A 27,101-nucleotide genomic window follows, 5' to 3' on the forward strand; every position below is an offset into this window, starting at 1 on the left:
CTGTGCTCAGAGTCTCAAACTCACTGCAAACTCAACACACTCAACACTGAGTTGATGATCTTTTTATTCAAATACAGTTCTATGCTAATGTTTCCTGGTTCAGTAAATGTTGTCATTATTCATCCATGTAAACAAACTTGAAACCAAGAGTCATCCTTGAGACTCTATCCTTTATGTTCTTAAATTCAAATTATCACCAAGTCTCTGTTGATTTTACCTCCCAAATAGCTCTTTAATTCATCACTTTCTACCATATTAAAAGCCTTCAGTGACTTCTTACTAATCTTAGGTCAAAGGCAAAAAAAAAGCTCTTAACATGTTTTTCAAGCAATTTCAGGGTCTATACCCTGCTTACTTTTCCAGGCTCACTTTACACCACTTTAACTTTGGGCTTTCTGAATTATGCCTGGGGTAAATGCTTTTCCTTCTCAATGGAATGCTTGCCCCTTTCCATCTCTATCAACACCTCTGTGAAGTTCACTGCAATTTATTCTTCATAACTTAGCTCAAGTGTTTCTTTCTCCTTACTCACCTCCCTGACTCCTATCTGGGTCAAGGTCTTTTATTAAATTTTCACTCAGATGGTGTTGTTTTTCTAAAGAAAGTTAATCTCAATTTGGAAATATGTATAACTTGATTTGACTATTTGATTTATATCCAGCTTCTCCATTAGACCATAAGTTCAATGAGAGCAGAAATCTTCATTGTTTATTCTTGTCTCCTCAGTACATGGTCCAGTATATTGTACGTGGTAGGAACTCAAATGTTTGAAAAATTAATGAACAAGCAGATAGATAATAAAAAAGCTTGGGAAGAATGGAAAAGTATATCGAATTGTGAGACAATGAATTTCTATTGTTTTAAGCCACCCAGGTATTATATTTTTGTTGCAGTTCCTAAGAAACTATTTTGCCATGTATAATGTATATTTTCTACCCAAATTGTTGAGGGAAAAATAAGGATGTGCATTATACATGGGTAGTACTAATTCCATGTCTATATAAATGTTTTTAATTATTTTATTTATGCTCATGTGTGAAAAGTGTAACTCTAGAAAGCAATAATGATATCCATATGCAAAATAATACCCTGGAATACAATAATTGGTGTTGTCTCTAAATATAAATAAATAAAACTTGAATTAAAAATTAAAACAAAAGATTTTTTTCCTGAAAGTTTGGGTCAGAAACATGGGTGTGCATTATACACAGCAAAATATGGTAATTTTCCTTTTCAGAACATTGTTAGAAAAATGTTCTGTGTGAAACTTGAGACCAAAAGGAATAAATCAAGGCAATGACACTATCTGCAGTATACTCATGTTTCCTATTCAGGTACACATAGGGTAAAACTCACCTCCCTAACTCCTTATAACAAGTCAACACAGCTAAAAATCTTTTTACAATTCAGTGACTGTGAGAAGCTGCATAAGACTAAAAACCAACTGCACGCTTTTTTCTTAGAGCCATAACAATACAGTTTTGAAGTCCAGCCATTGCTAATACAATGAAAAAGGTTTACATGACATTGATATAACCTGGCAGCCAATGAAAGTGGACTGGAATATGTATGCATGAACAATGACTTCACTGTACTAGTCAATGGCGATGGTAGATGCTGTTGAGTGAGCATGTGTACTATGTGGCTGTCAAATTCAAAATGAATGAACAAGTAGAACAATGAATCTGCACCAAAGTTTTCATTAAGCTTGAACATTTCTCCTTGGAAACTATTTGGCCGCAACTATGGACAACTGGAGATTGGCAGCCTCATCACAACACACCCACTCATGCATTAAGTCTCATACAGAGTTTTTTGTGAAACATCAAATCACCCAGGTTACTCAGCTCCCCTACAGCCCAGATTTGGCACCCTGTGACTTCTGGCTTTACCCAAAACTAAAATCACCTTTGAAAGAGAAGATATTTCAGACCATTGATAAGATTCATGAAAATATGACTTGGCAGCTGATGGTGACTGGGAGAACTGTGTGAGGTCCCAAGGTGTCTCCTTTGAAGAGGACTGAGGCATCATTGTCCCGTGCACAATGTTTCTTGTATCATGTATCTTCTTCAATAAATGTCTCAGTTTCTCATAGTACAAGGCTAGATACCTTCTGGACAGACCCTGTTATTATTTTCCACATGAACAACTGTAAACCTACTTTTGCCCCACCCTGTGTATTCACATTTCCTTTATTCATTCATGTATCAATGGACATCTGGGTTGCTTCCACATCTTGGCTATTGAAAATAATGCTGAAATAAACATGGGTTTACACATATCTTTTCTAGATTCTGCTCTTAATTCTTTGGGATACATACCCACAAGAGGTATTGTTGAATCATATCTATTTTTCATTTTTTTTTTAGAAACTTCATACTATTTTACATTCCCATCAACACTGCACAAGTGTTTCAATTTCTCTACATCTTCTTCAACTTTTTTTCTGTTGATTTTGTCTTAACAGTGGCCATCCAATGGGTGAGATGTATTATCTCATTGTGGTTTTAATTTGTATTTCTCTAATGATTAATAATGTTGAGTGTCTTTTCATATGCTTCTTGGCCACCTATATACTCTTGGGAGAAATGAGCATTCAAATATTTTGCTGTCTTTTAAATTTAGTTGTTTTCATTATTGTTAAGTTGTAGGAATTCTTTATATATTCTGGATATTAACCCCTTAACAGATACATGATTTGCAAATACTTTCTACGATTTCATGAATTTCCTTTCACTCTGTTGGTTATTCCCTTTGATACACAAAGGTTTTTAAGTTTGCTAAAGTCCAATTTTTCTATTTTGCTTTAGTTGTCTATGCTTTTGGTGTCATAACCAAGAAATCAATGACACTTCCAATGCCATGAAGGTTTCCATAGTGTTTTCTTCTAGGAATTTTATATCTTTAGATATTATGTTAAGGTCTTTAATCCAGTTTGAGTTAATATTTTGCATATGGTGTAAGGTAAGGGTCCAATTTAATTTTTTTTGCATATGCACTTCTAGTTTTCCTTATATCATTAATTAAAAGAGATGGTCATTTACCTTTTGTGTGGTTTTGACACCCTGTCAAAGACTGACCATATATGCCAGTGTTCTGGGCTCTCTTTCTGCTCCATTTATCTATATGTCTGTCTACATTTCAGGACCATGCCATCTTGACTTCTGTAGCTTTGTTATGTTTTGAGATCAAGAAGTATGAGATATCTTTGTTTTATTTTTTAGGATTGTTTTGGCTGCTTGGGATCTCTTAAGATTCCATATGAATTTTAGAATTTCTTTCCTATAACTGCAAAATATACATTGAGATTTTGATAGAAGTTGCACTGATTTTGTAGATTGCTTTGGATAGTATGGACATTTTAACAATATTAAGTCTTCCAGTCCACAAACACAGAATGTCTTTTTATTTATTTTTGTCTCCTGTGATTTCTTTCATCAATGTTTTACAGTTTTCAGTGTAGTAGTCTTTCACCTCCTTAGTTAAGTTTATTTCTAAGTATTTTATTTTATTTTTTTATTCTTAATACTTATTAAGAATAAGTATTTTATTCTTTTCGATGTTATTGAAAATAGAATTGTTTTCTATGGTAACAATTTTTGACCTATCTGAAGTGTTTGAGATTGTTAACCAAAGCTTCCTTTTTGAAACACTTTTACCTTTTGGATTTGATGACAAACACATTCTAGGCTTTCTTCCTACCTCTTGGGCTTTGACTTCTCATTCACTTTTCAGGGTCTTTCTAATTGCTCTTGTGACTCTGGTAACCATTTTTTCCCTTTGTTAACTCATAATTTCTAAGACCTTATATCATTATCTGCATGTTGACTTTTGCTCCTCTCCAATATTTTTTTCAGTCCAGATATTACACCTAACCTTTAAACCATACATCTACCTGTAGACATCACTCTTAGATATCTCCCAGGCACCTATCTCATGAAAATATGAACAATATCCAACCCCTAAAAGAAAATAAATCCCATATTTATTGTCATAGCACACATAAAGCAATCTGGAAACCTGGGCAGCATCCCCATCTCCTGCCTTTTCTCATCTCTTACAACTAATTGGTCAACAAATCCTTTCCTCTCTTTTTCTTCCAATTTCGCAAGACTTTTATATTCTCTCATCTCTGTTTCCTTTTTTGAGGCTGTGGTTACTGTCTGCTCTATAAATTGTTTTTTGTATCTTTGGCCTAGGAGCTTTTCAGTTCATTTTACAGACTGAAGCTAGGATGTAGAAAAGATTATGTCACTCTTTGGCTTACATGCCATCAACACAATATCTAAATGCTTAGCACTGCTTACATTATTTCACCTGCTGGTCCCTGCTTATTTATCCAGCACACCATTTTCTCCCTTGTTCTATACTTGACCCACAGTAAATTTCTAGTGGCCTTTAAAAAATCACTGTATTTTTTTCCTAAGTAAAGTGCTTCTTGTTCCCTTTATCTTAAGTACCTCTCCTTATGCCACCTTCTTCCAGCTCCCTTCACCTGGATAGGTATTACTCAACCTTTAGATTTCAGGCTGTATCATAATTGTAAGAAACATCTCTGATTTCATAGTCTATGTTAGATGTGTCTTCTATGTCTTCCCCAAACCTCTTGTAGTATCTGTTTATTTGTCACTTTCTCCTACCAGCTCCTAAGCTATACAAAGGCAGGAACAATGTCTTGGATATCATTATGTCCTTTGTCAACACAATACATGATGCACAATATATGATGCACAATGCACAATATATGAGAATTAAGACCTCAGGATTATAGAATGGATAGTAATATACCAACCATAAAAATAATACTTCAGACAATCTCAGCCTCATGTTATTACATATTTGAATCATGTGACCCTCCTCCCTCACACCCCACACGCATTTCTGATTCATTAAGCCATATTCTGATTAGAATTTGGCTTCCAGTCTATACATTCACAGAGAGGGAATATATTAATTCACAAATCCAAGTGTCTCATTCACTCTGCTTTCTAGACATTTATTTCATAATGATTGAATGACTGGTTCTCTGATCAGGTAGTGTGGCATTTTTTGGTAAGGATACTGGTTTAGACTTTGAGAGCCCATGTCATCCCAATGTAGGAACTTACAAATTGTGTGAGTTTGGGCAAGGAATGTACTTCCCTGAATGTTAGCTTCTGTGTATTTAATATTCAGAATTCAATAATTTAATATAAAGTGCATTGCATAAAATAATTATCAGTCGGTAATATTTGTTATTATTGTAGCAGTTTCATCATTCTTTTTTATGTTACATTAATTTGAGTTCACTCAGGGAAGGCAGACAAAATACTAAGAATGATGAAAGCCAAACTTAAAACAGGTGATCACCACCAGTGCTTAGATGAATGGTGTATTCCTGCAACACCCTGTCTCTTTGCTATTCCCCTAAACCTGCAATGACTTTGATATAGGAGACAAGACAGAAATGAAAATATACGTTCCCAGGTAAAGCTAAAGAGAAATGTTAATCTGGAGCTCATATTTTATTTTATTAAATTTTTTACTCTTTTTTTATTTTATTTTTTCAAATACATTTGTCTCTGCCTACCCCCCACCACTTTCCCTTGCCCCCTCCTGCCTTCCCTCCCTCAGCTCTTCCCCTTTGGTTTTGTCCATGAGTCCTTGCTATATGTTCCTTGACTTTCCCCTTCCCTTCCTTTTCCCCGCCCTCCATCCCTCCTTCCCTCTTCTCTATGTTGATTTCTTTTCCTTTCAGTGTTGCTGGTCTTATTTTCCTTGCATCTTTTTATTGGTGGAGCTCATATTTTAAAAAGGACTAAAAGATTTTTATTGTTTTTTTTTTAAAAAGTCAATCAGTAAGATAGAGAAGCTCCCACCCCACCAATATGCAGAGGACATCATCCAAGGCCAAGTATTATCAAATTTGAACTGGGATTCAAATGAAACTTGATACAGAGCTGGGGAAACAAGTTTTAATCTCATAGCTTTGAATTTAATCTAAACAGACTATCTGTATTTCCCTTCTCAGGTTCTTTCCCTGAGGTTTTACTGTGTTTTTTTCCCCCTCATAGTTTAATGAATTTTATACTGCATCAAAGAAAATGCTTTGTATCTGTCTTGCATTGAATTTGCAAAAATCATTAAAGCTGCAAGAATCCTCTTCATTTTCAAAGTTTGCACAACTCCACCTACTTTCCCCAGTGTTATTCCTACACCAATGAACATCAAGGTTGTAACCTCTTCCTCCTGTTCAGGGGATATATTAAGTCAAGGGATTTTTTTAACCTCTATACAAACTGATTTGGCTTCTTGACAGCCAAGTTACACATTCACCAACAATCTCATTTTTAGTCAATATTCTGATCTTATGTATAAAACTATCATCTATCTATCTATCTATCATCAATCAATCAATCAATCAATCATCTATCATCTGCCATCTCCAGGTCCAGTATTGGGTTTTGGGGATGCTATAAAGGGAAGCATCATCTCTATTTAATTAGACATGAGGTCATGTAAACTATGGTTGTTATGAAATGATTGCTACTGCTATCTATTGTTACTAGGAATTGATTTCTTCTTATGTGCAACACACAGGAAATCAACAGATGATACTATTTTCATTATTTATTTTGAAGAGTGATAAAGGAAAAGTTACACCAGTGACCAATAAGTCACAATCCTGGTGATATCTTGGAGACGGGGATGTTGGGAATAGGTACTATGTCAGACCTTTCAAAATTTATCCCCAAGGAGCTCTTTTATTTTCCCTTCTGATCTTAATTTTTTCTCTCTATCAAAATACCTGTATTAAGTAATAAGTAATTTGGTATTGCTTCTTCTTCTTCTTTTTTTTTTTTTTTTTGAAAAGAAGGCGCAAATGAAGAGATGTCAGAGCTTTGGCATTAGGGAAGAAGAACTGCCACCTAGAATTTACAGATTTCCAGCTAAAATTATTAAAATTGGCATTTTAGTTAGCACATCTGTTACACTGGGTAAATACACAATTCCTGTTTGGCTCCTTGTAATGGTAAAAAAGGCTGCTTGCTCTATAGTTTCCCTTGAAAAACCCTAGATATCATCAGCCCCTGTTTGGAAACCACTGACTTAAAGGGCAAGGCGATGACCTCATAAAAAAATGGGAAAAATATATGTAGCACCATGTTTCTAGTTAAGGAGTATGTGATTCCATGATTCCACCAACAACTGATCAGTAGACAGTACTTGCCCTCGGGGAACTTCCTGAAATGTTCAGTGTCCTTTGACATTTGGCCACCTGGCTTAATCACTTTCCTGTTTCTGGATTTGGTCACATTCCTCCCAGGTTATCATGGTATTATAGTCATAATGCATACTCTTTTACTTAATTTCATATCTAAAATGTCTTTCTAGTTTACTTCTTTACTTATTTCTTTTCTATCAATCCAATTCCTTCACAGTACCTTTCAGCTTTCTCCTATGATCTCCCTTCTTCTCCATCTTCAAGGTCATGGTTCTTCCCCAAAATGTGAGAACTGATTTTCTCCTTATAATAGATCTGTTTAATGACTAATATTTAACTCCTCCAGGTACTGGTTTCTACTACTGTTAAAAAATGTCTATGAATCAACATTTATATTTTAACACAATTGTTTTTACCACAATCATAATACATATAGATTAAAAGTCTCTAGAGGCATGGCTAAAATGTTCATATGCTGCAGGCATATGATGTCTGTGCTTAAGGAGAATAATTGCTCCAGAAGGTCACTGAGAGAATAGGTACCTTGGGCAGCATCTGCCATTATGTGGAGTGAATGGTAAGCATTTTAGCTCTTAGCATTTGCATAAGTCCTAACTCCAGTGGCTCTGATTAGATCACTTGTTTTTCAAGGGGAAAACAAAGAACTATTTTGGATAATTTTAATGACTGGGTTTCTTAATTCTCCTCCATTCGTTGGAACACTGACCCTTACATCAACTGTTATTTCATGAATATAGTGACATCTTTTACATCTAAAATATCATTAATTATAAGTAGGTAATTAACAGTCCTGTGAATGATCTTCCATGTAAGGCATGACTTCTTTTTGGCATCTATACATCTTTAGCTCAACTCAATATAATGATGAAGTTAAGAGTCTGGGCTTTGGTCTAAATTGCCTGGATTCAAATTCTAACTCTGCCCCTTGTGAGCACTGATTACTCCACAAATGTTACTGTAGGCATAAGAACCTATAAATTAGTTGGTGGAAAGAGTAAAAGATGAAAAAAGTTTGAACTGAAGGGATGGACTTTGGAATACATAGTACTTTCTGGAATTTCAGACATTAAGAAAATCAAATACTTTTTTTTCCCCACATTTCTCCATGGGAATATATATTTAAATCCTTAAGGGCTCGGCCTGCACATGAAAAGCTAAACAAATATTTCAGGCAACATTTTTATTGGAGAGCTAATAGAAGCCATAAAAGACAGTCTAAAGTTTCAGGTAGCCAATCATTATGTGCATGTGTGCATGAAAGCAGGTGTGTGTGTGTGTGCGCGTGTGTGTGAGTGTATTCTTGAAATTATGTAAATGAACCTTACTTCAAAGGCCAACATCAAAGGAAATAAAGAAAACCATGGATATAAAAGATGATAAAATGGTTGAAAACTAGTGAAAACAAAATATACAAAAATGGAAGAGAGTAAACCAGGAACATTTTAGCTTACTGTAACAATATTTGGTTTATAGCAATTTAATGAGTTTCAAGTATGAATTTAATAGATGACTTCATTTTTTTTACACATTGGATTATTTGTTATTAATTAATTAATTTATTTTTGATCCAGCTTATACAAGAGCTGAAAACTTCAATTTACATTAATGACAGTGGGGATTTGTTTTTTATTTTTTAATTTACTTTTAACCATTATTTTTTTAATTGTATTTTTCCATTGTATTTGTATTTTCCCCTTATTGTATTGTATACAATTTTCCCCCTTATACTCCTCTCCCCACACAATCACTATCCTGTTGTCCATGTCCAAGAGACCTTTTTCCTTTTGCTCAGTCCTTCCATCCCCTAAACCCCTTCATAGCTGTCATCCTGCCCTATATCTATGAGTCTGTCTCTATTTTGCTTATTAGTTCAGTTTGTTCATTATATTCCACATATGAATGAAATCATATAGATTTGTCTTTCTCTGACTGGTTTATTTCACTTAGCATAATGTCCTCCATGTTCATCCATGCTGTCGCAAAAATGTAAAATTTTCTTTTTTACAGCTGAGTGCTATTCCATTGTGTATGGATAGCAGTATGGAGATACCTCAAAAAATTAAAAATGGATCTGCATTTTGATCCAGCTTGATTCCACTTCTGGGAATATATCCAAAGAAACCCAAAACACAAATTCAAAAGAACGTAAGCACCCCTATATTCATTGCAGTGTTATTTACAAGTGCCAAGATATGGAAGCAGCCCAAGTATCCATCAGTAGATAAGTGCATAAATAGATGAATTTAATATAAATGTAGTTTTAGTTCATTCATGGCTAAAACAATTCAGAAAGTACTAATAAAGTTGTATTTGCTGTTTTATTTATGATTGGGATTTTCAATGCTCAAATATCTCTACATATTCAAAGAAGATACTCCAAACTGTAGGCTAGCACAATTGGATAATCAGCTCTGATGTACAGAATTTCCAGAAGAACAAAACATCATTAATATTTAGTGAATGATTAAATAAAAAACACTTTAATAACTAATGCTATATACTCAAAGCAAAGCACCACATGGTTCATTTAAATGGGCACATTTACATAAATTTTTGTCCTTTAGTGACAACCCTTAGTTAAACATAGGTTTTGGAGATAAACAAGAATGATAAAATGGAACATCTAAAGTAACTCTCAGATATGCAAGCAACGAAGCAATTTAAATATATTATGCTTTTGCTTTGGTAAAAATAGGAAAGTGAGATGAAATTTGAAAATTATGAAGGTGTAGGGCCTCCTAGAATTCAGATAAGATTTGTGTTATAATCTTGGTTTTCTTCAGTAACATCCCTATTATTCTTGCAGTGTTGGCAAGGATAATCAGAGAATATCTTATCCAGTGTCTCTGTTTCCCACAAACTCTCTTTCTGACAGGGTCTATACTCTTTGATAGAGCCAGATATTCAAGCCAAGTATCCTTCATTTAACAGACACTATGAGAATGGTCGATCATACCTATAATGTTTCTTCTCTCAATATGATAACTTTCATACATTTTCATTTTCATTTTTTGGATATGATTTTATTGACATAAGATCAAATCTGTTTTCATAAATAACCGGGCACAGTTGATCATTTTTTTCTATTCCATTTCTTATTATCACCATGGGAATCCAGACTAAATTCTCCTTTAGTGTTTGTAGGTCAGGCAAGTTGATGCTTAATATTTTTATGATGATAAGAGTGTTATATATAATTATGCAAAATGGTAATTTGGCTCTGGAGCACTTCAATTTCAGACAGCTTTCATTTAATGGAAGAAAAAGAATGGTCTCCAAGTTCAATTTACTATACTATATCAATCTTACCTTTACTCATAATAATAATGTAAAAATGTTCCTAGGATATTCATAGAACAGTAAAGAATTTTCTTTGCTGATATAAAATAAAAGTTAAACAAAAATATTTTGCCAACTTAGACTGTCTTAATTTATTAAAACATTTTATTTTTGACTTGGAAACTCAAACTGCTTTAATGTTACCTGTATGCACACATTTTAAAGAATTCCCCATGCATTACTTACTTGTTTAAGCTTCTTTAGATCTTCATCAAGTTCTAAGTTGTCCAAAATAACAGCAACAAACAAACTCAGGAGGATCTATAAAATGGTTAAATAACAATGAAAAAACCCACATGCCATTAAGTATTAAAACACTACATATGATATAAAATATCTACCTGAAATATACACCATATAGAATGCATTAAATGAAAAACAGGCATGTAGTTGGGAATCACTGCATAGACATTTTAAGGTACTTTTCTCAAGTACATTGAAAGAAATGAATATGTTAACTGACATAAACTATATACATATTAATTTGCTTATGAAGTCAATTTAAAAATGTAAATTAAGAATAAAAATTATAACTCAATAACCCTACTCCTAAGACAATATCTGAAGAAAATTACCTGAAGTACTGATAAAAATTTTATTTACCAAGGTTCTTGATAGTTATTTGTAATAATGAAACACTGGAAATAATATCTAACCTTAAATAAGTAATTAATACAGTTAATAGAGATCTCTATTATAAAATCCACTCAACCATTAAAAATTCTCATTATGGTGGCTAGTCCTGCACAAGTCCTTCTGTTCACACTTTTGTGAGTCTCTGGAGTCCCCACCATGATGAGTATGGCTTGTTTGTGTAAGCAACAGATTACAGAAATTATCACATGTGATTTGCGAGGTTAGGTAAAAAGGGACATTGTGGCTTTCATTGTGCTTTCTCTTGGGTCACCCACTCTGGTGGAAGCCAGGTACCATACCTTGGAGACACTCAAGAGGCTCCATCCAGGGAGAGGCCCATGTGGTGATGAGCTGAGGCCTCCTGATAACAACCACCTTGAGTGACCCATCTTAGAAGAGGATACTCCAGCCTCAATAGAGCCCACAGCCTCAGCCAACAACTTAATTAGAAACTCATCAGAGGTTCTGAATTAGAAACACCAGCTAAACCTGTCTCAGATTCTTAACCTTTTGAAACTGCATGAGATATAAATGTTCATTCTGGTGTAAACTCTTAAATTGTTCATAACTTTTTATCTAGAAATAGATAATTAATTCACTCATAAATTTTAATTACTATTGAAAAAGTGCTTACATTATAATATTAAGTAAAAGTATATATGGTAGAAGTGCAAACATGTACACAAAGGAATAATAAAAAGGCTAGAAGGAGGTTCTTTAGAAATGTTAATGGTGCCTGTCTGAAAAATGGATTTTTCTCTTTTCTTTGTATTTTACCATATTTTTCAAGTAAAAAAGTCATGTGCTTCTTTTTGAGTAGGTAAATAAAATAAAAAAGAAAATAACAAAAATTCAATATTTTAAAAATGTTTTAATTTCTAGTCCCTTTTCAACTCTGAATTCTCTACAGTTCCACATTCATTTGGTAATTGCTTTTTTCCATTCCTAATTTATATTCTTCCTTTTAATTTCTCTCTTAACAAATTATTCCCATTTGTTAATATTATATAGCTAAGCTTTCTCCATGTTGAATTAGTCACCACCTCAACCTGTGCAGCTCTTGCTAAGGTCTCTGATTCACAGTAGCACTCTAGGTGTTAGTTTCTGCAGGCTGCTGCAACAAATTGCACAAGTTTAGTGGCCTAGAACAACATAAATGCATTCTATGACAGTTCTAGAGGTCAGAAATCCAAAATTAAGTTGTCAGATGGACATGCTCCTTCCAAAAGCTTTAGGGGAGGATCCTTCCTCTCCTCTTTCAGCTTCTGGCGGCACCAGGTGTTCCTTGGCTTGTGGCTGCATCACTCCAATCTCTGCCTCTGTCTTCACATGGCTTTCTCTTTCTCCCTGCATCTTGTCCTCATCTATCTCTTAAAGGACACTTCTCATTGGATTTAGGGCCCACCTGTGTAATCCAGGCTGATCTCATCTCAAGATCCTCAATTTAATTACATCTGAAAATACCCTTTTCCCAAATAAGGTCACAGTCAAAGGTTCTGGTATTAGAACATGGACATATCTTTTTGGGAGGCCTCCACTCAAACCCTTCCACTCTCCATCTGGTCTTTGGCTTGGGGCATTGTTCCTACAGTGGTGTTGTTCCTATACTTTGACTCTCAACTCTCAGGGATGTTTGGAAGTTCTACAATTCCAAGCAGAAAGTATGAGAGACTTGTTCTTAGGAGACCTCTCAGGCAGCTTCTCAACTCTGTCCAGGCTGCCCTTGTCCATGTGGGACCCCTAGCAATGTTATTTCCCCACCAAATTCAAACAAGAAGTGGGTACAAGACAAATCTTCAATGTCAAAGTACACTCTGGTTGGTACTAGTACTGTTGTCCCTGAGAGTGGCATGCCATACTACCACCCAAACATGCTTTGCCTCCCTGCCTCTTTCCCGAGCTTTCTGCCTCCTTCATGCTTCATCCCAGAAAACATTCTCCTTTTGTCTCAGGATACAGGAATGTGAAGGAAAATTGCAGTGGGGTTTCGGGGTGGAACACACAAATGTGAAAACTGACAAACAGAAGCTAAACCCAAGCAGAATATCACATATGTAGTTGTTGCTCTCCAAGCATTTATATTTCTGAGAGCCAGTTTGGACAAATGGGTCTGGTACATCTTCTGAACATTACTTATTTAAGATTGTGAGGCACTAAGTCCAATCCTGTGTTGTCAAGACAACAAAAAACCAAGGAAAAGAATGATTTTGCAGATAGAGAATTGTGAAAAGGCTTCCTAGTAATGAGCAAAAACAGGATTTTGGCAGCATGTGGCTAATTAGTGGCCTGGTGAGCAGCTAAGACCAGCCAACATGGCTGCCAGGGAGAAGGCTGAGACAGACTGGAGAGGTGGGAGAGGGTAGTTGTAATAATCACAAAGTGATGACATTAGTTTCTTCTCTGTTAATTATTTTCTTTCAGATTTTTTAATTGTTTTTCTTTTTAATACATGCAATGTAGTTATTTTAAACTGTATCACTGAAATGGTAACTGGACAGTGTAAAGTGAAGTTTGACAAGAAGTTATTAAATATACAACAATTTATTTATTTATTTTTTAAAGTACGTTTTATACATTCTTCTTAGAGAAAAGAGAAAAAAGCTACCCTCATAGCAGAAGGATAGAGAACTAGATGTGGGATGCTACCTGCACTTTCTCCTTGGCATGTAATTAAGAGTTTGATTTTCATGGTAGAATGACAGCAAGACTCAAAAAGGAAAGGCTTTGGTTTTGTTAGGAAAACCAAAAGTTTCCGAGGAAAACCAAGCCACTGCTGAAGTGGTTTTGCAGTTTGAAAACCCCAGGCTTACAGAATTGAGACAAGCTTTTGGGAAGAGTAGACTTATATAAGAGAAAGTTTAAAGTTACCTTTAAACCATCATTAAACCCTAGTTCATTTAACGAATATCCTTGAATGTTTAGTCATCACTGCTTAATTAACATGGCAATGTGATGATAAACCCAGAAACTATTTAAAAATATACATAGAGCTTAAGTTTCCTCCCAAAATTATTTGCACATGGACTTTAGTTTGATCTTTGTTGCCATGTTCCTGATGTGCAGGGCACTGTTATAAGGTGAGGACTTGGCACTCAGGGTGAGAGGTAACTGAAGTCTGGCTTTGTCTCTTTGGAATGGAGAAGGATGATAAAGGAGGGGCAGGGTTAGCCTGCTGATTGTGAGGAGGTGAGAATTATTTTGCAGTTCTTTTCTCAGACTCTAATAAGGTGGCAATAACCACTGTGATAAAGAAATTGAAGTGGAGGGTGGCAGTGTGGTTTCCATCATTTTTAATTTACACTGTCAATGAGACATTGTTTTTCTACAAAGCTAGTGCTGTGAGGAATTGGACTGGGGGTGTAGACTGAAGTGGATGATGGCTAATTCCCAGTGCATGGTGATAAAAGTCATGGGAGTAGGGGATGAATCCTTTTTCTGAAAGCAAAAACCATTCCTCAATTTCTATGTTTTACTCGTTTGTTTGTTCCATTTTTATAGAAACCTGAGGTAATGCTCGTTAATAATCTGAACTTATTACACTGATGTTTGAATCTTATTTTCATTCAATGTTTACCTACTTACAACTGCCACATGTGCAGTGTCAAAAGTTTTACCATAGCCATTAAATGTGATTCACAGGTTTATCATAATATATATTTAATTTTTATATTAAAATGTTATTAATATAATAAAGAAATTTTATAAGGACTTGCCATGTTGAATCAAAGAGCTTCATTATTTGAATGAAATACTTTTATACTTTGCCAGTTCTTTTTTTCTTTTTTAATTGTTCAAATACATTTATCGCCACCTTCCCACCACCACTTTCCTCCCCTCTCCTCCCTCCCTCCCTCAATCCTTTCCCACTGTGTATACTTTGCCAGTTCTAAATTGTGCAACCAACTTTCTCTGCTTTATTGTTTAATATTTAAATTTATACAATATTTAAGTTTGTAACATGGTATCGAATACTATATCACTATTTTTTTAATGCAATTTCTGGGGGAATAAAGACTAACAATATACCCCTTCATTTCTTCTCGAGCTTTGTTAAAGCACAAATGATACACACTTTCAACGGCAGTATTTCATTTGTGCAATGCTTTAAAAAAATTCATATGTAATATCATGCCTTGGCTACTTGCCACTTTTAACATGTCTCTAACATTCCATTATATGAATATGCTACAAAAAATATTTGTTCTCCTTGTAATATACTACTGATGTAATACAGTTGCTTCTTTATTTTATGATCGCTATTTAAACATGAATCACCAATGTCAATGAAAAAGTGGAGAATAAATATTAAAGTTTTCTGGGTATCAAATTCTTTATTTTTCTCAGATTATAATGCCCATTTGCAAGATATTTTTAGCATTGACAATGTATCCAGTGTGGAAAATGCCACACATCAGGTCTCCGGAAGCCTGGCAAGTATCCTTAGAATTTTTATGAATGACGTGGCAACATATTGGTGGGATGTTGCCCTTCAAGCTTAGTGGAATTCAAAGCATTCTTTTCCAGGTTTAATATGGCTCCTCCCTCAGTCTTAAGAGGTATTCAGCTACAACAAATCCTTATGACTCCTCTTTTTCTAACTACTTCTCTCATGCCTTACACACTTCTGAAAAAGCCAGATGCACCTGAGCTAAGGATTCACTAGTTATTCATCATGTTTTAAGTTTTATATGTTTTTTTTGCATTTATTCATAGTCCATTTCAGCAAAATTCAATAAACTACAGAAGTTGTATTTCTAGTTTCATTATTCCCTCCATTTTTGTTTGAGCATGAACATTCTGTCCAATGTACTCATTTTTGGGTTTTCATGATTAAGACTGATAAAAATTATGGTCTATTTTTATGAGGGCGGCCTTACCATTTTAGAATGTTTTCTTGACTGAGAATTTCTGTGTCTGTAGGTGCATATCCTATTTTGTATTCTCCTGATCTCTGAATATAGTTACCCCTGACCTTAGGTATCAGTCCCTTTTCAATGTCATTTCTTAAGTTTAATTTTACTATTTTCCTTTCCTTTTTCTATAGCTTAAAGATAGCCCTTTAGCTGAAATGTCAGCTTTAATCATATTTTTTCTCTACTATGAACTCTTACAAATTTCTATTTTTTAAGAATTATTTTCAAATATAAAATGGAAACACAGCAAGTACCTGGTCAACACCCCATATTCTTGCATTTTCTTTATTTTTTTTTCCTTCTTACCACTTATAATCACACTACCCTAAGCTGTCTTGCACCATGTGGTTGCAAACAATCTCATTTTTTATATAGGTCAACAGAAAGTCAAATGTAATCAGAGCACTGTAAAATAGGAAATGTTCAACACAGATGCACTTTTAAATAAATTCAATAAAATCAAATTATTTAATTTACACTTTGGAATGCCCATTGATGTCAGCAAAATATGACAACTCTCAGAAAGCTGCCAATGCAGACGCAAAAACAAGCGATTGCTGTGTTAATTTAAGCACTTCCAAGGTAACAGAAAGACCACCCACAATGGATTCTTAATTACAGTTCCTCTCTTTCAGTATTCACATCACAGGGCCTTCCTTTGAAACAATAATAAAGGGAAAAACACTGAGAATAAAGAAAAGAAAATAGAGTCTCTCAATTGGTTAAGGCTTCTACAGTCTTTAATCCCTAAATCACTGGCAAAAGTGAGGGAAAAGATGAATTTCACAAGCATTCAGAAAACTGAACCTAGGACAGAAATACAGAATTGTGTACCTGGCCTATGAGAGAGTAATTTTAAAGGGATTACAGATAATGGCTATGAATATGCATTTGCTAAACACTTAAACTTGATTTTCATTGTGAGGAAAATGGGTGCCCTCAGGGAGCAATGGAATAGCCTGCTGTTTTTTTATGCCAGACCAAACTGCGGTGAAACATTTTTTTTTCTTTTTTGCCACTTGATACATGCCTGTACCTAAGAAGACTAAATCAGGAACTCACTGCAGGTTGTGAGGCACCAATGGTCAGCCTGGATTAAAAACAGCATTTGTGTGTGTTCGTGTGACATTTTTTTTCATTCAGGTGGCAGTGCTTTGTAGTATTTTGCCAAAAGAAACATACAATTTTAAAAAAGTGCTCATTTTAAGAAAGTTCAAGGCCAAAGACAGGTTTATGGAATGGAGATTTTGAACTTATTAAATGTTCAGTTTTTAAGAGAGTGTGATATGTGTATATAATCACAGGCTTATCACATTCATGCACATATTTACATGTTGGTCCACAAACAAAGTCTGACAGCTTCACTGCTAATATTTTAAACTCTTATTTCAGATCAGGTAGAGCTGGAATGACTGGGAAGCTAATGTTTGTTATGTGGGCACTGATCACATAGCAATAATACTCACAGCTGTTTTATCACTTGTATCTTTAGGCCTTTAATCATAGGTTTTATTGGTTTGTTTGTATTTACTAGTACAATTTATGTACTTGTTCAATTTATGTACTAGTTATAGGCCCAAAAAGGACAGGTATTAAGCTGTTTCCCACTTTGGTTAGGATGTAGTTACTACTTACACATAATAGCTGAGATTTAGTAAAACTGCTGAATCAAATTGAGCTAACTTGGTAGAGCCCATTACAATGGTGGTCAGTCTGAGAATAAACAAGAACAGAAAAACAATTGCTAGTCATACTTTAAACAAAATATCAGTGAACTGGGGAAGTGTCTTCAGTCCCTAGATATTTTGTGTGGCATAGAAGTAACACTCTCAGTTTTAGTTTAGTTATAGAATGTTCTGTTTAACTGAATTAATTAGTTTTCATTTAAAAAATCATAAATTTAGATATCTGTGTAGCTGACTTTTTGCTTTAAGTTCATAATCAGAGACATCAACTAAATATCTCAAAACTAAAAATTTAGCATAATGTGTTTGAGAAAAGTCAAGATGAGTTTTCTTTAAACAGGGTATCTCATCGAAATTAAACTAGATATGAAGAGTAAGTTGAGATACATTAAAGAGCTAAAGATAAAAGGTAAAAATTTAAAATAATTAGAAGAAGATAGAGGAGACTGTTTTATTACTTCAGGGTGGGGAAGAGTATCTTAAGCATGAGTCCAAAATAAATACTGACCATAAGTGAACAATTGATAGTTTGACCACCTCAAAATATAATGTCAAAAGATATCACAAACTGTAATAACAAAATACCATCTAAGAAAGGACTTTTATATAGTAGTCAAGGGATTAATATCCAGAATGTATATATTACTCCAACAAATGAATTTAAAAATGACAAAACAGATTTTAGAAAAATAGGTAAAGCATATGATTCGGTGAGTCACAAAGAAGGTGGCCAATCAATACATGAAAGTGCTCCCTTATTAATAATTATGAAAATGCAAATATGCAAGTTCAGGAAAAATAAGCCCACCATTCAACTCACAAGATTGTCAAAATCTTAAAAGTCTAACAATATTAACTATAAGTGAGAACGAAGTTATAAGTGAGAATGAAAGCACACAAGGATTCTCAACTATTGTACTTGGGAGGATAAGTTAGTGCATCTTGTTTGCAGAACAAGTCCACAAATGAAAGGTGCAGAGAGTAAGTATTTTAGGCTTTGAGGGCCAATAGGCAACAGTTAGGATATTATATAGGTACTGAGCCATTTAAAAATGCACAAACCAGTCTTAGTTCACAGGCTATATAGATAAAGCCTGTGGATCAGATTTGGTACATGCTTACAGACCTGTGTTCCATTTGGACAGTGTTCATGATTCTACTTTCTGGCATATATTCTAGAGAAACTTTCATATAAGTAGATATAAAGTACAAATATTTTAGTTGCAACATTATAAAACAATCTAAATATTCACGGTAAAGGGAACTGATAAACAAATATGGCATATTCAGTCATATTTCATATAGTAATGACTATACATACCAAATTAGTTTTATCTGTATTAAGATAAAAAGGATTCAAAAACAATATTTAGTGAAAAACTTAAAATTATGTAGAGCTTGATACCACTTATTCTGAAAAGTGCTACTACTAATGATTTACAAGGAGGGAAACACATGCACAAATATAACATGGCCTCAGAATAGTATGTGGTCATCACAATGGAGAACTGTGTCCACCAGACATCTCCACCAGAGGTGGTCATCAGTGCACTGCAGCAGTGCTTCTCGAACTGAAGAGTCAATGTTAATGTTAAAACTGAATAGTATGAAATGTCAAAGGTAGATAATGACCTTAAATTAAAAACACTATATATTTTAAATGGATATATATATATATATATATATATATATATGAAACTACTGTATTTCATTGATTTTTAACATGCACATTTACTTTCACATTTTAAAAGCCCTGAAACTGGGATATACCTTATAATCTTCATTTTTAGTTTAGTTGTTGTTTTTTTGTTAAGGTCACACAAAGTAAGAGTCTTCTTTGAGTTGACAGTATGGTCTATCTGAAATATGATTTAAAACTGGAAGACAGGTTCATACCATATTTATCACAGTCATTATCTGAGAGACAATGAGCATTGTGTGGGGAAAAAAGAAGGGACAGAGAAATTTGTTCCAGGAAGAATCATAAATAATTTTTTTAAATAATCAATAATACTGTATAACTATAAATTGAAAACATCTATACTAACATAATAACATTTTAGCATTTATTAATATATAGCTTTAAATGCACACACCATCTTACTTAAAGGAACTCATAGTTGGCGATAGCTACAATCATCTGCTTGTTTTATGGCTAAAATATCCCCCAAAATATAAGCTCAACTCACATGGTTATGGCAGATTTGGACACTAGTTGTGGGAGATTATCATTCTCAATTTCAGATATAAGATGGTATAGATCAGGAAAGTTGTTTGATTCTTCCAAGTCATACATGTAATGACCAGCAGAGCTATAATCTGAATCTAGATTTTGAACTCCAACTCCATACTCTTGTACTGTACCATATTTACTAGACTGCCTTCATTGACTTCTCAATTCTCAATTGCTTTACAGGTTTGAAATAGAATTATGAGTAAAAGAACAATTCAATTTTCAGTTTTAACTAAAAGCTACCTTCTGAAAATAACAATGAAATTATAATAAGTGTTTTGAGCAGAAACTTAAATCTGTAGAATGAAAAAATGTAATTAGAAATGAGTTTGCAAGCTGTGTTCTGTGGATTCCTAAAGCTTCAGGTGAATCTCTGGAATCCTTGGGTGTGCTCCAGTGTTTCATAATCAGTGCCATATTTTTGGCCCAATAAGGAAAATTTAGACCACCCAAGAAGTCTTTGTACAATATTTATTATAATATTTTGTTATATTAGTAATCCCTATAGTTCACTTGAAAAAAATTCACTTTGCCAAATAATATTCTAAGCTAGATAGTTTTTCTTTCTGCTTTCATAATGTGTGAGTCTCTGACTTAAGGATCAAATCTATAACTGCATGTAAAAAATCTACAGCAAGGTTAGCAAACTATTATATTGTTTTAACAGAAAAACAATTAGATTATTTCTATACATCCATTATTTCAATCATATCTATCCTGCATTTAACTCATTATCAATACTCTTCCAGCTATTCCATAGCTTTAAAGAAATGTAAACACATAATAGGTGCCTAAAAAACATCAGTTAAATTCATGAGTAGGTGAGTTAATGATGAATGATTAAATGAATGACAGACACAGACTTAAAGGTCCTGGAAGGGAGTATGCAAAGACCTCAGGACCAAGTGTTTGTGAGCACCATCATAATCAGATTTGCCTCTGGAAGCCAGGCCTTCATTCACACTCCTCAGCGTTCTTTCCTTTTGTATATATTTTAAAAGTTACCTCATATGAAAGATGCCAAAATTATGTATTTGTGGTTCTCCTGTTTGAACCCAAGACTTTAAACCATATAACAGTGTATCCTCATATACTTTTTGATGAACACGTCTTAGTTTTGAAAACCTTTGCCTATAACAAATGCAACCTCTAATATAATATCTAGTTTCTCAAGCACTTGTTTGATTCATACTTATTTAGAACTGGAAGGGATTTTAGAGCGCATATGTAATTTGCTTTATTTTAGTAATTCTTGGAAAGAGGTTTTATTTGATGTAGACATTTTCAGTGACCACAGTAAGTTTCAGAATCTAGGGAAGTAGCAATAATAGTGGCAAGATAATAGGCTTTGAGAACAGGCAGACCTGAGAATACACTCTATGTGACATTGGGCAAATTATTTTAACTCCTCTAAATTTCAGTTTCATCATCTGTAAACTGACAATATTATGTGACTTGGTTGTTCCAAATATTAGTAATAAAATTGTGAAATATTTTACCTTTCAATAGTAGTAGCAGTTGTTTTTATTTCATGTGTTCCTAACAATTGGTAGCATTTTGGGTCCCTAACTTGGAGCTTTTAACATAAGAGTAGAGCTTAAGTTTGCTTCTTAAATATGCAACAATTTATTGCATAGAGATGTACATTTCACACTAAAAAGATGTGAGAATTATATCCCTTAATATGCCATGAACCCTTTCCACAACATTTTTCTTTTTAATAAAATTACGTTGAAGAGAAACCTCTGTGTGACAGAAGTCATTTTTTTCCTTGGATTTGGTATTCAGTTTTCATTGTGCTTCGAAAATATTTGCTGCTATATGTTTAATTTTTTTCCTATCTCTCTTTCCATTACACATAACACAAAAACACTGAGCTGATTCATAATTAACTGACTGTACCCTGAGTTCTCCAGTGTCTATCTTCAGTTTAATTACAGCAGTGAAGAAGATGAAGTGAAATTGAAGAGAGTATCTCTACAAAATTAAAAATAATAATAATAATATAATAACATAGTTCTGGTTTGATCCTTAGATCATTTAAGGTGTGAATGATTAGAGATGTTTAAATTGGTATGCAAATGTTAGATTTTTATTTTGTTTTGTCTTGTTTTCCCTCATTCAAACACTTGTACCTAATGGAGACAACTTCTTATTTACATCTGAAATCTAGTTTCTCGAGGAGTTCATTGATTCATAGAAACTGAGTATTGAAGGGATTTCATCCAACTAGAGTACTCTACATTGGTTCTTTGGCTCTCATTCTGAAATTGAAAGTAGGCCAAAAACCTGCTGATGCTCATCCCATTATGAATTCTAAGACATAATTGAAAGAAGTGTTAAACTCACCAGAGTGGCAAAAAGGTGATAGAGAATAAAATAGATGGCAACCACAGGTGCCCACATGTGTCCCACAGCATTTAGAGTTTGGTCCATTACGTCTACCCATCCTTCCTGGGTAAGGATCTGGAACATGGACATAAATGCCTACAGAGGAAAAGAATGGAGGTATTAAACACCATCTTTAGGCTTGCATGCAATTGAAAATTAGTATATGATGTTTGAGGACTTCGATCTCAATATTATTGATCTTTATCTGATTGCTCAGGGGAAGAACAGCTTTAATTCAACATTCAACAGGTGGGAAGTGGCTGAGAACTACAGATCATAAAAGCCTATCAGTGTGGAAAAGTAAAATAATTGTCCTGAATTAAAATTAGTCTTAGTGGTGGTAAGTACTGTTGAGAAAAATCAGAAAAATAGAATTCAGAATAGAAAAAGGCCTTAGCTTATTAGCCTTTCTTTCTTCTCCTGTAGAAAGGCTAGCTATTTAACATTTTCAATAGATTATTACATTTCTTTTTGCTGCTAAACACAACTTGATTTTATAATGAATTATATTTAATTATCTAAAGGAATGTGAGAATAGCCTTTTTACTCTTATAGTACCCATCTATCAAATTATTTATTATATTAAAAACATAAGACTCTTCTAAAAAGAAATATTTCTAAATAATATTGCCATGCCAAGCAACATAATAAAGACAAATATATTTAAAAATTTTTTTTTCAGAGCCCAGAGTCAAGACGATGGATGAAGCCAAGACTAAAAAATGCAGAGCATTCCAACAAAAGTCAGCTAAACCATAGGATTCATAGTCTCTGCAAGATATTTGGTTAGTTCTATTCTTGCATGTTTTTATTATTAATTATATGACCACAAATACATCTCCAATTCATCTACACTGTAGATATTAATGGTAGATAAATGCTACCTAATTAAAATGTATGATGATGTCTGGGAAAGTTGACAGTTGGAATCTACTGACTCTTTAAAAATATCTTTATAGGTCATAGTATGATGAAGACTTAGATTGAATGCTCAGGTATTGAGTTGCCAAGAAACAAAGTCCAGTATGATACAAAGATGAACTGATTCTAAGGTAAAAGCTCTGTTACATCGATTAGAATCTTAGAACCAAAAAGGACCTTAAGGATAATCTAATCTGACTCTTTCTTTTTGAAGATAAGAAAAATGAGGCTTAAGGGTGATAGGTGATTAGCTCAAACTTACTCTATTAATTTGTGCACTAACAGAGAAGTATTACTTAAGTGTTTTGACTCCAAAGTAAGTACTTTTTCAAGTATTGCTTCCTGTGTTCAGGGAAGTCTTGAATCTGCTACTTCCCAAGCCTACTCACACAGTGAGCTCTCTCACCATAGTTTCCTTTACTAGAGATAAATTTTTTTAGAAGATGTTCAGTGCCCAACATATAATAGACTCATTTGAACAAAGGAGAAGCTAATTGTTAAATGAATCTTGAAGTAGGAGATACATTCTTCCACTTAGCCTTTGTACATGTGTAAAAGACTTAACTTTTCCTTGAGTTAATTTTTTACAATCTCATCACTATGAAGTGTTTGCTCATAAAACTATTAACTACATTGGTATTGATATCTGAACATAGGATCACCAAGAACAAAATAATACTTTCCTTGCTAGGTGCCTACAAGAATGATAGCTTTCATTCATCATAAAAATGCTTCAGAGAATTTTCAACATATCATTCAACCTCACATGTGTGCCAGGACTAATCATTGAGGGCAATTTTTTCCCTGTGTTTTTTCTGTTGAATATTTATTATTAACAAAGGCAAGGGACACAAGTTCCAAAGATAATTCCCATGAAAATATCAGACTGCTGTGTTTTCTTCAATGGAGATGTCACGACTGTAAAAGTGTGTATTCTTCCAAAAGACTCAATAGCAATAAAGAGTCAAAACACCTACCAGTACAAAAGGAGTTTTACTGAACATGACTTTCTTTCTCCAAAAGTAACAGCAAAGTTTATGATTAAGCCCAACAGATTTAGTTTGGACACTCACACCAAAAATTCACGTGTACATTGCAGAAGCCTTAGGCACAAACCAATTTAATTTGTTTTCATCCACTGCATTTGCTTTCATGAACACTCACCTATTTTGGATTCAGTAAATGCTCTGGAACGTGGAGCTGTGGGATTGTAACCTGTTGTGATATAAGCAATGCAGTCAAGAACATTGGGGTTATTCTCTACTCTTTTCAAAGTCTCAGGAGAAAAAAAATCTCATTTCCACGCAGCTCAGCCACCAAAAAGGTCATACTGTGAGATGGTGTGAATTATATTTGAAAGCCAAGCTTTCTGTACAATGTGATTCATGTGTTTAAAGCTGCTTACATGAATAAACCAATGAAAGGGAATGTCGTGAAATACTTTTATTATAAGCTGAAAATTAATTTGTGTCCTGAAGGGTGCCTTGTCAGTTTTGCTGAGATTTTATCAGAAATTTAAATCCAAATGATTGTTTGAAGTTGTGGGCTAAGTACACTTATTGACATATTATTTGCATGACCTGTGTTCTTTGAAGAGCCTGCTTAGTTTATTTATTCAAACAGGGCTATTAATGGTTACTGAAGTTTTGATGTGTTTGGGATTAAAATGAGAGAGACATGATTTGTTCTCTTAAGAAATCTATAATAAGAATGGAAGAAAAAGATGGACATGACCAACTCTAAGAAAAGAAAAAGTAAAAAATATTGGTATAGGAGAAATATGGTAAAGTTATCCAAAAGCAAGTTAGAAGGGCCAATGTATTTCTTTTAGCTAAGTCAGAAACAGGTTTAGGAAAATAACAGCAATTGCCTTTCATGATGAAGATGAGTAGGATTTAAATGGTGGAGAAGATGTGAACAAAGTACTAGAGGAAGTTGTTTCTTTGAACTACTTTTCCCTTTGTTATGCTCTTTTCTTATTTTGCTGACTTTTTCTCACCTTATTAGCTTTTGCTAGCTCTTTATAAATTGAGAAGACTAACCTTGTACCTGTCATGTTTAATGGAGTTTTTCCTATCATTCATAGTATTTTTGGAAACATAAATTTTAAATTTATATGCGGTCTAATTTGCCATTCCTTTCATTTAAGGTGTTTTTATTTTGCTTAAAAAGATTTCTCACACTGAAAAATTATATAAATACACCCAGACTTTTTAAAATAGTTTACAGTTTACTCACTTTAATATTATGGGGTTGTGCTGGACACTGCTCTTCCAAACCCCGTAATGGCTGGCTGGCTAGAGGGTCCCTGGCCAGAAGGAATGTTTATTTCTTTGGAAATGGATTGAAATTCCCTCCTCATCTCCTTCTGGCAGTGGCTTCTTGTCCTGTGTGACTGCTTCCTGACCTTTTCTCTCTGCAAGTACACACTGAGGTAACGTAGTTTAGCCATGCGCCAAACTTTCACTGGGACCTCTTAAAGCAAATCTCAGACTCTGGGAGGTGTGGTCCTGCTTTGGCTTGGAGCTCCCTGTAATATGAATAATGAAGACTATGTCTGCTTTATCCAGTCCTCCTTGTGGATTTTTCGAAGGAGCAGTTGAGGCCCCCGGGCTCAACCTCCTGAATTACAATTATGCTTAACGTGTTGAACCAGAAATCATTGTTTAAATCGGTTTAAATCTTGAATTTATTTTGGTATAAGAAATGAAACAGAAATTAATATTATTTTTCTTTTCAATAGATGATCAGTTGATTTAGCACAATTTAATTGAAAAGCCTATGTTTTCTTCATAAATTTGAAATAACGCCTTTGTCATATATTGAATATTCCTTTGTTTTCACCAGTATTTCTAGTCTTTCTTTTCTTTTCCATAAATCTATTTCCATCTTCAAATTGCCTAAAATCAGAGATTTTAATAACTGGTCAGGTTACTAGCCCCTCCTCATAATTCTTTGTTCTCAGAATTATTTTATTTATATTAATGTTAACTTCCTCAAAACATCTTCTTTTATTCACTGAGATCACATTAATCTAAGAAAAATTGTTATGTGCTCAGATTATCTTCCAGTCTTGAAGAAAGGCATATCTTTTCATTTATTTTCTTTATTCATGAAACTGAACAAAGACCTCTTCTTATATAGTTTCTACTCATTTCTTGTTTAGCTTTTCAAAATTTTAATCAAGGTGATAGCACATAATTAAAATATTATAGAGTTAGGAAACCTGATGATGAGTTTCTCAAAGAATATAAAGCAATGAATAATAAACAGCGGTAGCATAAGCATTTCAGCCCCACTTCTCAGAGACCACCAGTTTTACCTATTTCTTTCACTTCTGGTGATGCTATCCATACCTCTAGTTAATATTACTTGACCTACTCACTTTAGACATAGACTTCTGCTATGATGTGTGAAGATTTAGTTCAGACACATCACTCCCTACTTCACTTGACCATACCCACATTTTGTACATGAATCTCTATTTCTATTCCATCAAACTTTGACAGAATTGCTTGCCATTGTACTATATAATATGAAGGTCTCAGCAGTGCTGTTTATCTCCTACCTTCCCCTTCTCTCCTTTCCATCTTTGGCCATGTGTTCAATTACTCAACGATATTTATATTTTGTTCTTCAGTCATAATAGAGTCTCCTGGGCTTGTCAGTATATTGATAATCAATACATTGATAGTCAATATGTTGACTATGAAAATAGTGCTGTTTAGCCCTGTAATGTTCTAAGACAACACTTC

General features: G+C 34.0%; 1 protein-coding gene across 3 annotated transcripts in view; it reads right to left on the bottom strand.

Annotated features, from left to right (window-relative positions):
- The window catches only part of NALCN (sodium leak channel, non-selective), a 407,611-nt gene that overhangs the window by 140,396 nt on the left and 240,114 nt on the right, over positions 1-27,101 (bottom strand). For 2 of the 3 annotated variants that reach the window (XM_054574356.1, XM_054574358.1), the window contains exons 14-15: positions 22,384-22,521; positions 10,754-10,828 (exon numbers count right to left, since the gene is read on the bottom strand). In XM_054574356.1, the coding sequence (XP_054430331.1) occupies positions 10,754-10,828; positions 22,384-22,521 (213 nt within the window). The remainder of the gene's footprint in view (positions 1-10,753; positions 10,829-22,383; positions 22,522-27,101) is intronic. The other variant, XM_054574357.1, reaches the window with a different exon arrangement.

This window comes from Pteronotus mesoamericanus, unplaced genomic scaffold, assembly GCF_021234165.1.
Source record: "Pteronotus mesoamericanus isolate MK-2021 breed Mesoamerican mustached bat unplaced genomic scaffold, CSHL_Meso_final contig_26, whole genome shotgun sequence".
Lineage (NCBI taxonomy): Eukaryota > Metazoa > Chordata > Mammalia > Chiroptera > Mormoopidae > Pteronotus > Pteronotus mesoamericanus.